Here is a 16,589-nt window from a genome sequence, read left to right on the forward strand (position 1 = left end):
TTGTATGTTCTTGCCTGAAAAGCCCCAGCAATTCCAGGGATAGAAAAAATGATTGAACCAGAGAAAATGCATATATTATTCATACTTATTTTATTTATTAAATGTATATTCCACCCATCTCGCTTTTCAGAACATCTGTGGACATATGATGGAGACAGAAGCACAGATCCTACTTGCAAAGATCAGTTATCTGACTTAGGCAATTGTATATATTTTACAGTACAATAATATGAAAAGGTAGGGACGGGGTGGCTCAGTGGGTTAGGACGCTGAGCTTGTCGATCAGAAGGTCGGCAGTTTGGCGGGTTGAATCCCGAGTGCCACATAACAGAGTGAGCGCCTGTTACTTGTCCTAGCTTCTGCCAACCTAGCAGTTCAAAAGCACGTAAAAGGCAAGTAGAAAAATAGGGACCACTACGGTGGGAAAGTAACAGCGTTCCGTGCACCTTTGGCGTCTAGTCATGCCGGCCACATGACCACGGAGACGTCCTCGGACAAGCGCTGGCTCTTTGGCTTTGAAACTGAGATGAGCACCAGCCCCTAGAGTTGGAAATGACTAGCATGCATGTGCGGGGGAATCTTTACCTTTACCTAATATGAAAAGGCACTGATTGAGGCACCAGGCTAGAAAACCAGGAGACTGTGAGTTATACTCCTGCCTTAGACATGAATGCCAACAGGACCTCTCTCTCTCTCTCTCTCTCTCTCTCTCTCTCTGCCCAACCCAATTCACAGGGTTGATGTTGTGAAAATAGGATGAGGATCAGGAAGAAGTATTAAGGCACGTGTGCCTCAAGTTGTTTATAAAAATAATAAAGCAGAAAAGAAATACGTAAAATATTCTATTCTGTTTTATGCTATGCTACTGTTCTACATAATTATGTTGTAGGTTATTAACCACTTATTCTTCAGTGATGTGTGTGTTTGTTGTATAAGTTGCTATCAATTTATGACAACTGGTTCTAGGACCATTTCCAGCCTGCAAAATGAGAGATGCCCAGTCATTCTTTCTCATCTGATTTTACTGAAGTCCTCACTTGAATTAGAAGATGTTCCTCTTACTAGAGATCTTGGACATATAGGATTACTTTGAGTTCTTCCGGAAGATAGTTGGGGAATACAAGAACCAAACACTCTTCATTATTAATGCAGGACTTTTGGCTATATGAAGACTGTAGTATCAAGTTCAGGATATTAAAAACTTTACCAGCACATTAATATAAATTTATTTGCCGAGCAAGAAAAGAAGCTGCTATCCAGATGCATTTTGCATGACTATTAGTGCTTCAACTTACACGTTTTAGAACCCTTGTTCATCTCTATGACTTAATGCATCTGTGATTATCATTTGCATGTGTGGATGAGTCTCCATAACACCTCAAATTCCTATAACATCATGCTTTAATTAACAAGGCTGCTCATGGAGAATCTACAATCAAGTCAGTAATAAATGAGTGATAGATCCCGCTTGGATAACCAATCCTTAACTAGCACAAGGAATGTCCTTTATGCAAAGTATGAAAGAAACAAAATTATCAAAGTGCACTAAACAAATATAGGTAAATCAATTCAAACAATTAGATATTTTTGTTTACCTAAAATTAGCTTCATTGTTTAAGCCAAACCAACCTGTGAGCCATGAAAGGGAACAGGATGTAGCCCTCCCATGTTTTATTTCCAGGTTGGAAACAGAGCTTTTATTGATTGAAATTGTTCTTTATTGCTTTGTTCTCTATTATTGCACTGCTGTTTTTAGGGGGGGGGTATTTTATTTTAGACACTGCTTTAGTAATACTTTCAGAATATTTCGTTGCACATCTACTTTGAAAATTCTTTCAAATGGTAGCATGCATAGCTTTTGAATAAGTTAGTGGCAAGAAGGATGAAAATTTGTTTTAATTAACTGTAACATTCAATTAGCATATGTTCACTTTCTTGGAATTTATGGTTTTCATTTTGTTTAATTTATTATTTCATTGGCAAAAATATAGAATAATTTCATCATTAAAGAAATAACTGGCAAAGAAGCTAAACAAGTGATTTGCAGCTATACTGGGAGGAAAAGTAATCTATTTACAACAATCAGTCAAAACAAGAATGTTGAAGGAAAATTCACACACTTCTCTTATTGCTGAGAAAATGTATTAGTATTATAAGACATTCTTAAAAGGACTGTACAACACAAAAACTATTGCATAGGCATATTATATTTGCAAAAATCCAGATGACCATTAGTTGGCAGCAAAACAAGACAGAAAATTCATATTCTTTGCTGCCATCCTGTGGTCATCTTGAGTTTTTTTTTCAGTCTAGGTATGGGATGCCAATATTATTGCTAGAATATTGGAGAGAGGGAGGAACATTTTCAAATTTTAAAGGAGAGAGCAATCTTCAACTATATTTATAGGACACTTTGGTGGAATCTATGAGGGAGATTATATATCATACATATATTTATATATGGTTGGCAAGCCAAATTCCTCACGGTAAATCAATATTTATGAAGATCTTTCTGAATGATCAAATCTTTAAAGTCCATATACTATAAGAATTATCAGCTGCATGGGAATTGGTTTTGCAGAATAGCATTAAAGCGTTTGATTATTCAGTGGAAGTAAATTAATTCAGCTCTGTCAATATAAATAGCTAGTCGCATGCCCAAATTCCTTCTGCATATTTTTTTACTCAACATCCTTCAATTTGGTGGAAAGAATTTCATTCTGATTCCAAGAATACAATTTTAAAATTGCATTGAGTAGTGAGCAGAATTCTTACACTTACTTCAGTTATGAAGTAGCCAATCTATGAGAATATTAAGGCTAGGCAAAACTGTGAAAAACTCCTCTGATGTGACAATGTTTTGACTACTTCCCATTGAAATAGAGTTATAAATTCAAATAGGGACTTGCTTAACCTATTGAATCAATTTAGATGATTTCATAGCACTTTCATTTGAAAAGAAAATGCTGAGATTTTTTGTAGACAATATACCATGTTGGAACTTTATTTTTATATGTGGAGAATGCTGAGAGGGTGGGTTGAGTAGTGTGATGGGTTACATGAAAAGCCAGCTTATTAAATTTTATCATCACATTAAATACTTTCAAAGATCCACAAGGCTTTGGGTTTCATTCATTTCCTCAGCTCTCAGAATGTTTAATGTGACCAGAGAGTTTACTTTCTTCTTTTGGGATGTTATATTTCTATGCTGGCTTTGAAGATGAGTTCCAGGCTGTCTAATCCAGTTTGAACCTTTGAATCAAACCTTATTTTCAAATTTTGGAATGAGTGAACATATGTCCAATGGAGAACTAAACATTTAATCTCTTAAGAAATAGACAGGATAGGGTTAGAAGCAACAGTCTGAATGATATATTTTCTATGCTTATTTCTGTATACTTTATTGCAAGCCACTTCTGCTGTCTCTGCAAACTAATTAGGAGTATTGCCAGCAAGCTTCAATCTTGACACTACTTTCTCTTGTTAGGTGAGACCACTTAGCATCCAGCTATGCTAACTTTCCTGATGAGTATGTTGATTGCAAGCATCAAAATTATACCACTCCATTGTCTGTTGACTTCTCCCCACAGGCTAGATTGGAAACAGACATACAGGCAAACAAGACTATAGGAACTTCTGATTTATTGCAGAAAAAGCTAAGAAGCTATTGCAAAAGAAATTTCAGTGATTGCTGTATATCAAATGCAAATTCTGTTTATACTACAATCAATGTTCAAGAAGCTTGTTCCTCTTTTTGCTGTCTGCTCCATATAATGGGCTGGAAGTGACTGTCATATGGGGGGAGGGGGAAGTTTCCATCTGTTTCTTGTTTTACCAATGGCAGAATTGTATCACCTGTTTGTTCTTGATTGTAATGTGAGCTAATTCTTATACTCAAAGAACTCAACAGTCATCCTTCTGATTCTTGCCAGAAGAGGCTAAACTGGCCAGCCTCATACTACATGGAAGCCAATGATGAAAATGGCCTTTTCAGGAGGAGACAACTATTTTGGTTGTCCAAAAAAATTAAGTGGTCTTCTAATCCACATTCCCACCTCATTTTTAAAAGCTGTTTTATTGAGCTTAGCAACAAAATTTGGGGGATGTTAATTGGCCATAAATGGGAGCCTGGGAGCTGTTTGTGAGTTACTCTCTTCTGCTTAATGTGTTGATGTAGCCAGATGTTTAATTGTGATTCAACAAACCACGACCTACCATGATATGCGAATCATATAAGTGGATGTGCTTCAGTGCCATCTGGTGTCTTTATGCACAGCAATCATTTTGACAGCTTAACTGTAACCCAAATGGCACTAACACAAATACTGAGCAATTGCACCCACTGCCATGACAGCACCACTGTGGTTACACATGATATGCCAAGATGCCTTCACACAAATGCTGCCATTATGTCTTTGCATCCTGACATCTGACACAAGTGTGTAAGTCTTGCCATATGTGTGATGACATCCAAATCTGGAAATCAGATTCTCCCGAAGAAGGAAATGCATAGGTCATTCACCTTACTTGAATACAATATAGAGATTTAGGTTATTTAATCTTGATTAGGGAGACCATTTGGCTACTTGGATTCAGTTCTGCAAATTGCTGAATCTTAACAATTTCATATTTTAATAACCTGCACAAAATAAGTTCACTTTAATTTCTTGTACTGAATGTATCATTATTTTGGCTTCTTTCAGAATCCCAACTTTCTGATACAAAGGTTTCTTTAAACAGAAAAAGAAAAAGAGCACTCTTAAACACTAGTTTATTCTAAAATCACAGTTACCAGATTATGCTAGCTAGGCCAACAGTCCCGCTATTAACTTGTATAGTTTGCAAAGCTTACTGTTTTCTTTTTAAAATGATACCTTAATCTGACAGCTGGTAATATACTTTTCTGTGTTAGTCCAGAAGTAGTGAATGGGTGATTTGTAGCTTTGGGGCTGTGGTATCTTCATTCCAAAAGACTAAATGTTTTTTTTTCCCCAGGAATGATTTCTTTCTCCAAAGCGTAAGAGATGCCTTCTGCTTTCATTTAGTTTACTTGGACCCAACAGTAAATTAACAAATGGTTAAATATATTTTTTTCTTTAAAGGAAGCAGGAAAGTATGGTGAGAAAAAGAGCAAACTTCTTCAAGTTTGCTGTTTTAGTTGTACAAAATTAAACAGAAGATGTGACAGGTATAATTATCCTAGTAGACGTCTGTTATTATTATAACTTACAGTAATATTGTAATAGTTCTTTTTTTTCTTTTGGTAGTTTTCTATACTAAAACAGAGCAAACAGCCATAGAGCAGGAAAAATATCTCCCTTGACATGGCATCATCACAGTGGACAAAAATTAAACATGCCAAGGAGAACTGTACAGGGTCCTCCATAATATATCAATCTGATGTTGAGTGGAAAATGAACATGGGTTTTAAAAAAAGATGCGTGTAATCCCATCCAATCTGCTGACCATCACCTATTCTGAGGTCTTCAGTTGACCCAGCCTTCACACCATCCTTATCTTGTTGGCTGCAGGAGATGTTTCCTCTTTTCATTAACTGCCTCTGTGAGCCTGGGTCTAAATTCCTAAGGCAACATTAGGTTGCCTTTTCCTCTGTAGAGATATTCCCAATACACAGAGCAGTTGAAAGCAGGGGCAGTGGCAAATGGGACACATAGAGGCAGAACCAGCAGGCATTGCCCAGTTTTCTCTCTGCCCCTTTTGGATTGTATGAAAACTATCAACTTTAAAAAGGCAAGTATTTGCAGGTAGTCCTCACTTAATGACTGACACGTTTAGTGACCAAAGTTACAACTATGATGAAAAAGTAACTTTGTGACCAGACCTCACATTTACAATTTTCATAAGTCTGTACAGCAAAGCAAAGCAAAGCTAAAGTAAGATTGTAAGCAGAGTTGCTCTTTCGTTTATCAACCATTTCCCTTAATGACTGTTTTATTTTATTTTTTTTATTTATTTTAATCCCATTTATATCCCGCCATTCTCCGAAGACTCAGGGCGGCTTACAATCTAAGCACAAATCAAATGTGCTTAGCAATAGCCTTCATTCTATGTATATGCCTGCTTATTAGGGCTTTTGCCCCCCCCCAAGTGGCATTATTACAAAGTCAGTTTATTGCCCCCAACAATCTGGGTCCTCATTTTACCTACCTCAGAAGGATGGAAGGCTGACTCAACCTTGAGCCTGGTGGGATGTGAACCTGCAATAATCGCAGGCAGCTGGTGTTACTTAAGGAGGCATCAGCCCACTGCTCCACCAAGGCTCTCTGGTCCCAATTATGGTTACTACTGTAAACAAGAACTACCTGTATTTAATTTTTGGAGTTAGTATCGCTGTTCAGAATTCATGGCTGGAATTAAAAAACAACAACTGTGGGACAAACAAGAAAAGTTTAATGTTTGGTGTATCAATATTGAAATATATGGAACATCCCAAGCTGCTTCCAGCATCTCAAGATGAAGGCAAAGTCTTATGTCCTAACAACATCTTTGATCCACTTTTTTACTAAAAATGCCAAAGGCTCAACTTGGGAACTTCTGCATGTAAAACTGAGCAACCTAAAACTAGGTCATGAAGTATAGCACAGCAATAACATTTAGGCTTACAGTATATACTGCCCCACTGCACTTCATAGCACTTTCCGGGTGGTTTACAATGTAAGCCTTATTTGGATATTGCCCCCAACAATTTTACCTCATTTTACCAACCTCAGAAGGATGGAAGGCTGTGTCAACCTTGAACCCCCATCAGGTTTCAACTCCAGGCTATATGCCTGCACTGTGCCACCAGGCCTCCCAGTATTCTCAGAGCAATGGTACTGAAATGTTCATTTATTTACTGATTTCATCAAGCAATGCTTTCTGTTACTTATTAGAAGGGCTGTGCATACTTCAAGACCAATTTGCAAAAAGTACTTCAGACTTCCTCCGAACGTGAGTGCATCTCTCTGCTGTTCATTACAGCAAGCACATTTTTTCAGGTTCCTGTCCAGAGAGGTGCTGTTCTCAATTTGCTCCAAGGCAGGTCTTAATCCAAATCATTTCCAAAATGGGCACAATCCTCATTATTACATTCAAAGTTTGTTTCCAGACCTTCCTTCTTTGACCCTCATTCCCATGCCCTTTTAAGTGCTTATTGCAACAGTCAACTTGCAACGCCAGCAAGCAGACCATATTTCATCTTAGGACCTCAAATGCATTCAGTGATCCTTTTAATCCCAAATCTCTAGTTCTCTAGAGAACATCAAACAAGCAAGAGATATCTAGGATTATGAAAGACATCCCTGTTCTACAATCACCTTCTTCTCAGGAGACAGTTCACGGACGCAGATTAAGATTAAAACTGCTTAAATTAAAAACACGCACATTTCTTCCAGGTTGCAAAAAGGAAGGGGAGGTCTGTTCTTAGATTTTTGAAATATATAAGTCAGCAACAAAATAGGAAGCCATTTCTTAGAAGGGGTGGCTTAGCAGTGAGGGAGGAAAAATCTATCTTCCTTTCCTTACAGGGTTTTCTTTTTCCCTCTCACCTCCTTGTAAAGGACGAGTAAAGAACTGCAGGACTTAGAAAACATACCAGGCATTTTTCTGTCAGCTGCCAGACCACAAAGAGAGAGAAAGAAAAAGATGTCAGTGTTTGGTCACTGCAAAGGTTTTTCAAACTGGACCTTGGTTCTTTTCACAGCCAAAGTTAAGGATGTGCAATGAGGAGACTGGGATCATATTATATGTCTGTAGGTGGAACTAGCTAGAATTTACTTCAAATTTCTCCCCATTGTTTTCTAATTTGATCCTCTTTCCTAACTCAGAAGATAAGATTCTAGGAATTTTGCCTAACCTGCTTTGAATTCCACCTGAGAAACAGCTAAGATATTAATGTAATCTGGAAAGAATATTTTTTTGTAACTATAACAAACATAATCAATCAGCATGTGCTACTTCAATGTTTCTACTGTAAAGTTCACTGAAGACTGTCTTTTAGAAATTCCTCATTATGTTTAAATCTACTAGCCTATTAAACCAGCCGCCTTAATAAAACTGTTGTTTTATTCATCTGCTAGAGCAATGTTGAATAAAGTAGCCTATTCATGCATCCTTGGCACCTGATTTCATATTACAAAAATAATCCACAAAAAAAGTCTGTTAGAATAAGCTGCTTTTCCAAAAAAAGCTGAGAAAGTATATTAAATGTGTTTATATACTTTTGTAGCAGCTGTTTCATGGAAATGAAGCATAGTTTTTGTTTGTGTTTGTTTGTTTAGTTTTACAAATAACTCAAGGCAGCAAATATATCTAATGTTATTTCTTTCTGCTACGCAACAAGGGTCCAAACCAGAGTTCTGAAATATATATGGATTTCCAAAACTTTCTCTGAATGGGAATTCTTGTATGGTATCTTCATCAGCCTTTTATATCATTCATCACAAGATGTTGCAGAGATTTTTCTAAACCATCCCAGTTTTATAGCATTGCATACCTTTCAGTCACATAAAGCCAACCGCCACTTATTCAATAGAGTTGCATTCATATTAACATCACATTGCATATGTGCAATTGTATTTATTTGTTAGTTTAGAAATTTCTGCAGTTTAAGCAGAGCTTATTCAAGGTATAAGATTAAAATAATTGGGGTTTGGTAACTTTTAAAGAAAACTCATTAGACTTGCTTAAGTAAAATCATGCATTGTCAATATAATATTAAAATGAAGCTAATTTGCATTCATTTTTAAAGTAATACCTTTAGAATATCTAGAATCTGTTCTACCCTGGCCTTATTTAAATAAATTATATATATTGCATTGTTATTCTTCTGTGTTCTCCCACCACTGCATGGGATCCAATTTATATCTACTTTACATCTTGGAGGTCTTGCTAACCACAACAAAAGGAAAAGTAAAAGAACACAACTTTTAACCTATGCCTTTCGGAAATGCCAAATGAGCTCTCTCTCCCACTTAATTTTAATGCCTGCTAAAATGATCAAAAGTTTGACTGTACTTCAAACAGTCACCACTGTTCAGGAAAGTATTTGAGGGCTTTTTCTGGGAAAAGAAACAAAGAACAGCATGTCTGCAGATTTATTTTTGGCATTCTTGATTTTTTTAAAAAAGGCAGATATTAGGAGGCGATGCAGGGATTTGTCAAATGTGTGATTTCTTAATCACTCTGTCAAATTGTTATCAGACAGCAGCATTCCAATATATGTCTACCCAGAGGGCAGTTTCATCAGAACATTCTTCCATATTGCATACTTCAGTGAATTACAACCTTAGAAGGACCAACATCACACAGCTAAACTTCTGTCTGCCTATTTTCAGTCATCTGAACTGCACTGGGACAATAGCAAGATTCACTCCTTTTGAAAAAAAAAAAATACAGCTTAGCCTCTGATTTCCCAGGAAAGAAATGCACAGCAAGCCAGTCAGTCAGAGAGAGGAATCTCCAAATCATATTTGGATCTTGGAAGAAAGGAAATTAAGAAAAACAGTAGCTGTATTTTCCCCCTCACACTTCCCTTCTCCGAAAGCTTTTCTTGGCACGGGGCAAGAAAATAGTAATCCTACCCCTGCCTCTGAGCTGAAAGCGTTTCTTGACTTCTCTGCCCACAGCTTTATTCCAGAGCAGGCCAGCAGGGGGCAGATAGACAGGCTGAGGTGACTGACAGTCCAGTCCAAGAGGTGAGCAGGAACCCAGAGGCTGAACAGGAGCTCTCAGGAAGCATCTTTCGACTCTCCTTGGCACTTAACAGTTGAGCATCCCATTCAGAAAAGCAAGAACCACTTTTAGGGGGGAAATTGCTTCAGTGGAGCCAGAGTCCTCATATTGCCCTGGCTTCAGAATGTAAAAGGAAGGAAGGAAGGAAGGAAGGAAGGAAGGAAGGAAGGAAGGAAGGAAGGAAGGAAGGAAGGAAGGAAGGAAGGAAGGAAGGAAGGAAGGAAGGAAGGTGCACACTATGCAACCACTTCAACAGATTTCACTGGATTGAAGAAGTTAACAAAGAATGTAGTTACAACACAAATCTGCAGAGAATAGAAGGAGGTGATATAAGCAAATTGCTGTAATACTGGACTTGGCAAAAATCCCCCAGGAAACTTCCCCATCATGGATCCCAGGTATCTGGTTTAGAACACAGCCAGCTTTTATAAATGGGACTGTGTCAGTATGTTCTCCCAATATCCCCCCCTCACACTAGGAAAAAAAAAGATATTACTATTATTATGTCATCCTTCCCTTGAGTCCTTCTCCCTGCCTCCCTCCCTCCCTCTCTCTCTCTAAATGATCTTCTTAGTTAGATCCAACATCTGCAGCTCCAGAAACTGTAGACTAACACATGCCCACCTATGGGACCATTCATTCCATTCTGCTCCTTCTGCCAAAGATGCACCTAAAGTGGGGGGGGGGAAGAGAAAGGGAGGAGTTTCCTGTTCCTCTGTGCATGGCCCTCCTGTCTCAGTTTTGCCACGTAAGCTGGCCAGAGTCAATGGGGACTTTGGGGCAGGCAATCAGACAGTGGGGGCAGGTAAGGTAATATTTGAGATGGGTTAAACTCTCTGGCTCTCTGAATATCTTAGCTTCTTCCGAAGTTGTCTTCTCAGCTACCCAATACACACCTGACCCAAGCATCTCTGCACCACTCCAATGTTCTCAAGCAAGTCAATGACAGATCAAAGGATTATCAAGACATTTCAGGATCTGAGCTAGAAAGAGTTCTCCAACCAATTTGAAATAATTCCCTTTCCCCCCCCCCCCCGAAAAAGCCTGTGGATTTTGTAGTCACAGTGTGGTCCAGCTGTGAAAGTGAACCAAGGCTTCCCCTCTGTCGCTCCCTTCTCTTCTTCACTTCGGCCAAATGTATGTGAATTCACTCAGTTTAATAATCTCACCAAGTTCAAGCAAGGAGGTGGTGGGAGGGAATTTGCATAAACCGTCTCCTTAACAGTTACAAAACTGGTCGACCACACCAAAAAGTAGCGGGTTTTTGTTTTTTTTTTTGGTTCAAAAGGTTCCTTGCCGTCTTCTCGAGTTTCAGATCATTCCATTACTGCATGCAGCAACCCACCTCCTTCCCATTCTCGCTTTGCCCCACAGCACTTTTACAACCGGGGGGAGATGGTATTTGAGACTCACAGACCGATCGTGCCTACTGATTTCTGTCGAGAAATAAAACTTTACTAGATTTAGTTGGATGGACAGGACTGGGGAGCATTTGGATCGCCTTGGGTTCTCTTCCCAGCATCCTCCCATATGCCGAAGTCAAGGAGCTCCTAATTTGAGGATCAATCCGAGGTCCGGAGCTCCAGTGACGGCTCAACCAACATGGGAGGAAAGAAATCCTTGGAGCATATACAGAGTGCTCCCCAACCAAACCAGAGAGCAGATCCCAGAATCACACACACACACACACACACACACAGAGAGAGAGAGAGAGAGAGAGAGAGAGAGAGAGAGAGAGGGAGAGGGAGAGAGAGAGAGAGAGAGAGAGAGAGAGAGAGAGAGAGGGAGAGGGAGAGGGAGAGGGAGAGGGAGAGGGAGAGAGAGAGAGAGAGAGAAAGAGAGAGAGAGAGAGAGAGAGAGAGAGAGAGAGAGAGAGAGAGAGAGAGAGAGAGAGAGACGCATTTCAGGGAATGTGATAAGGGAGAGGCAGGCTCGTTCCCCATCTCACTTGCTAGGGTCACTTTAGAAATCGGGGCTGCGTCCCGCCTGATGCTGCCTCAGCCCAACCCAGCCCAGCCCAGCCCAGCCCCGCACATCTCTCCAGCCGGGGGCTTAAGGGATCCTCCTGGCTCTCTTACCTCCTCGGACTTCCGCCGCTTGGAGCAGAAGCACTGACGAGACGAGAAGAGCCGGGAAAGCCGAGTCCCAGCACCAGCGTTTCGTTTTCCACCTGGTGGACCACTGCCGACTCTTCTCCATGCTTTCGCCCCACACCAGGGCGCCCGAACGGCCACCCACCCCACCCTCTCGCCGGGGTCCCTTCGTCCCCCGCGCTCGCTTCTCTCGCCGCCCGGGCTTGTATTCCAAGAGACGCTTCGGCCGCGGGGCGCTCCCTCCTCAGCGACCCATCGAATCCAAGGAAAACTACGCTCAAAAAGAAAAGAAGAAAAGAAAAGAAAAGAAAAAAGCGCTCCTGGGGAAAGTGCCGGCTGAGGAGGTGGGGGCGACTTCGGATCGGGGCTGCCGCTTCGGGACGCGGGGGCGGCGGGAAGGGTGTCTTCCAACGCCCGGGTCCGGCCCCTCCGATTCACCTCTCCGGCGTCCGGCCTTGAGACCGAAGGGAGGAGAGGGCTTTCAATCCAAACGCGAGGAGCGCAGCATCTCCACTAAAGGCTGCATCCCGCGAAAGGGGCTGGCCAAGAGGCGCACCGGGAAAGCGGCCGCAGTAGCGAAGAGCGAGCGAGCGAGGGAGGGAGGGAGGAGGTGGGCGGACGGGCGGGCTGGCGGGCGGACAGGAGCCCCCCCCTTCCTCCTCCTCCTCCTCCCCCCCACGCCCTCCCATTGTATGCTCCCCTCCTCTCACCCTCTAGGGGAGTCTAAATTGACAGGGAGGATGCGGGGCCCAAACCAATGAGAAGTTGCCTGAGAACTCGAAGCCACGCCTGCTGCCCGCCCCCCCTCCCCTTCAGCCACGAACTCTCGACCCCGGGTTCCAAAGAAGGACAGTCAGGTAAGCGGGAATAAGGAGGCGCAGCGGCGATAGCGTTACGGCACCAACTCACCCCCCCAAAAAAAAGGTCCGGGAAACGACTTGACTGAGGAGGAGGAGGAGGAGGGGGCGACCGTAAAGGGGACATCCTCCCCCCCCCCAAGCGCTCTTAAGTCAACGCGAAGCAAAGCAGAGTCGAGCTCTTGGGCTTCATTCCCCCCCACAGCTGCCGCTGCCTACCTTTTATGCAGCATTGGCTGTGGTCAAGTTGTAGGACGCCTAGAACCCAGGAGAAGCTTTTGACTTTTTTTTTTTTTTTTTTTTTTGCAGACCGTCAAGAAAGGGGCTTATGACAAGATGCCTGGAAGCCCAGCTGGAAACTGCTTGCTCTTCCTCGAAGTCCTACATGTGACTGAATCCTAAAAGAAAATGCTTTTCAGCATGCACCCCTTTCGCTGAAGTAACTGTAGGAAAATGTCAGATGTCAGATCACGGGGGGGGGTGGGGGGTGGGGGGGTGGGTAGGGAGATACGTAGGACACTGTCTTTCATTTTAGGAATTCAGTACACAGAGAGCCTTAAAACTGCCCTTAGCTGCAGATGCTTCAGAAAGCTGGGTGAACATATGTACAGTACGTGCAAGGTTGTATACTCATAAAGGTTCTCCTGATACTAGACTGTCCACGAAAGTAAATGTACTTAGACAGTTGGCAGATAGGATCTCATATTTCAGGCTTAGTTGTTCATCGATGACATGGGAAGAACCCGCTGAAATCCTAGCATCCCAATTAGGAAACAAATCCTACTGAATTCAGCACAATTCATTTGTTGTGATGCTTTGGCTGGCTGTAAAGAAGCACAATATAAGAACGGCAATGCAAATGATATACAGAAGATTCCAGTGACAATACTGTGGTAAAAATACAGCTCCATCGGAACCTATTTAGCCAGTAGTCCCATTGAACTCTTTAGGGCTTAGAATGGTCTTTTCCTTCTTATTAGTGATATATGTCTCCTGTTAACCATGTTATAAACAATAAACTATATACTATATACATTGCCTGAATGTGTGTGTGTATATGTATATGTATGTATGTGAAAAGAAGGCTGATCTTGGGAGCCAGTATGGTCTAGTGGTTGAAGCATTGGAAAGGAATTGAAGAAATTCAGATTCAGCTCATGCTAAGACATTAGACAATTTTAGACCAGTGTTTCTCAGACCAGCTTACCTCACATGGTTATTAATTATGTGGATAAAATGCAGGTAACCTGCCTTAAGTTCTTGGAAAAAGGTAGGATAGAAAGGATGATATAAATATGAATAAATGCACACACCTAAATAAGGGTTTAAGCCAGGGGTGTCAAACTCAATTTCATTGAGGGCCGCATCAGCATTGCGGTTGCCCTCAGGGGGCCGGGTGGGTATGGCCAGGGTGGGCGTGGCCTACTGGGTGGGCGTGGCTAGAGTGCGTATGGCCTACTGGGTGGGCATGGTCAGCTCTACATCGTTCGAATCAAAGGTGCCTATGGGGGCCTGTGCAGGAGTGGGACAGATCTGAGAGTCTCTGGCAGAAGGAGGGTCTCTGGGCCAGGGCCAAGGGAGTGGGGGCCATTCCCTGTTTCCAGGATGGCTTTGCGGGCCACATGAAACCACTTCACGGGCCGGATCCGGCCCCCAGGCCTTGTGTTTGACATGTTTGGTTTAAGCCCTTTGTACCTATACTAATATTCTATACGCTGAATATCATTCAGATATACTGTCCCTAAAGGTTCAGCACAATCATGTCCCTCATCCACATTTTTAGGGTAAGGTGAAAGAGCTGCTGATTAAGGATATCAAAATCTAAAACTGATGGATCTGATCCATGAGGACAATTCACTAAGACTGCTTGTGCCCTCTTGATATGAAATTGTTTGGTGTGCTCTGCACTGAGGGCCAGCCAAAACATTAAAACAACAGATCTTTCCCTTTAAGTGATATTTCATTGATCTGGCACTTATGCTACAATTTTCTTTTCAATAGGTGATTTATTAATATAATACATAATAATATAAATCTATTCTGGACTTATGTGAAACCATAAATGTAATTTATGCTTTCCTTTCGTAATTATAAAAGTACATTTCAATAAAAGGGAATATTTGTAGCTTAGGGTTGAAATGAGGACCCTGTGTGCTGTCTGAGCTTGGTTGTTTTCTTGCCGATGTTTCATAACTCAAACTAGGTAAAATCATCTGTGCTCTTTTTATAGTACATTACAATCATTTACAATATCCAAGTAGATTAATATGTTTTCTTAGGACATAAAAAAGAGAGAAGTTGATCTTTGGAGAGACTTCTAAACGATTAGATCAGAAATTCCCAAATTACAGACTACTAGGGGAAGACCAAGGGACGCGGTGGCTCAGTGGGTTAGGACGCTGAACTTGTCGATTGGAAGGTCGGCAGTTTGGCAGGTTGAATCCCGAGTGCCGCGTAGCAGAGTGAGCGCCTGTTACTCGTCCCAGCTTCTGCCAACCTAGCAGTTTGAAAGCAGGTAAAAATGCAAGTAGAAAAATAGGGACCACTACGGTGGGAAGGTAACAGTGTTCCGTGCTAGTCATGCCGGCCACATGACCACGGAGACGTCCTTGGACAAGCGCTGGCTCTTCGGCTATGAAACGGAGATGAGCACCGGCCCCTAGAGTCGGAAACGACTAGCACGCATGTGCGGGGGAAACCTTTACCTTTACCTTTAGGGGAAGACCAGGTAAGTATCTTCAAGATTTACTTATTTTTTTTTCATTTCTCCTTATATTACAGCTTTACATCTTCTTGAAAAATACTTTTGCAGAAGGCTAGTCAGAAAATGACAGTCAACCAAACTGATAAAAAAAAGTTTATTTGGAGCCTAGCCACCTTCCTCTTCTCCCCAGCCACGGATGTTTAAGTGCTTTCAGCAAGATGCAAAATAGTTCAGCAAATTCTCTGCCTGGGTCGTATGTTTCATGGAAACACACAGAAAGGCAGAAACACATAATGACTTCAGCAGCCTAGTGCAGAAAAGGAAGAGAAAAAGTAGGAGAACTGTCTCTCTTAGGAAGTCCCCGTGGCTTGTGTTCATTCAGTGTTCAGTATGGGTACCTTTGTAATCCAAAAGAGCCTTGGTGGAGCAGTGGGCTAATGCCTCCTTAAGTAACACCAGCTGCCTGCAATCAGTGCAGGTTCGCGTCCCACCAGGCTCAAGGTTGACTCAGCCTTCCATCCTTCCGAGGTAGGTAAAATGAGGACCCAGATTGTTGGGGGCAATTAAGCTGACTTTGTAATAATGCCGCTTGGGGGTGTGTGTGAAAACCCTAACAAGCAGGCATATACATAGAATGAAGGCTACTGCTAAGCTTGTAAGCCACCCTGAGTCTTCGGAGAAGGGCGGGATATAAATGGAATTAAAATAAAAAATAAAAAATAAATATTCTCCAGAATGAGAATTCAAAGAATTCAACAAGAAATAATCTACTTGCAAAATACAGGTTTGTTTGTGGATGTGTGTGCACATCCACACATTCATACACATGCACGGCCACATACACACATTAGATACAGAACATTAGACTAAATTTCCAGTACAAAGGCTGCAATCAAGATTCCACATTTATGATATCTAATGGGATTATATCCATTGTTTTCTCGTACTTGATTGTGAATAAAGTATATAACTGCCAAAATCATCACTGTTCTTTTTCAAGAATCCCAAAAGAAATCAAAGTGTTGGGTACGCTGAATGTTAAAACCACACTTTTAAGTACATCTACTATACACTAGAAGGTCAGTTCTTCTGAGATCAAGAAATTTAGAGGGTTGATTGAGCCTTTGGGGCTGCAAGAATCTCAACTTTTGATTTCATTTCTGAAGAACAATCTGATCAGGGCTTGTATTAGAGCAAGAATTA

General features: G+C 41.5%; 1 protein-coding gene across 1 annotated transcript in view; it reads right to left on the minus strand.

Moving 5' to 3' along the window:
- Window positions 1-11,931, minus strand: part of COL11A1 (collagen type XI alpha 1 chain) — a gene marked incomplete at its 5' end in the record, with an annotated part of 287,402 nt that extends 275,471 nt beyond the window's left edge. The window contains one exon of the mRNA XM_083358489.1: window positions 11,811-11,931. Within this exon, the coding sequence (XP_083214615.1) occupies window positions 11,811-11,931 (121 nt within the window). The remainder of the gene's footprint in view (window positions 1-11,810) is intronic.
- Window positions 11,932-16,589: the final 4,658 nt, after the last annotated feature.

This window comes from Vipera ursinii (genome assembly GCF_947247035.1).
Source record: "Vipera ursinii genome assembly, chromosome: 3".
Taxonomy (NCBI): domain Eukaryota; kingdom Metazoa; phylum Chordata; class Lepidosauria; order Squamata; family Viperidae; genus Vipera; species Vipera ursinii.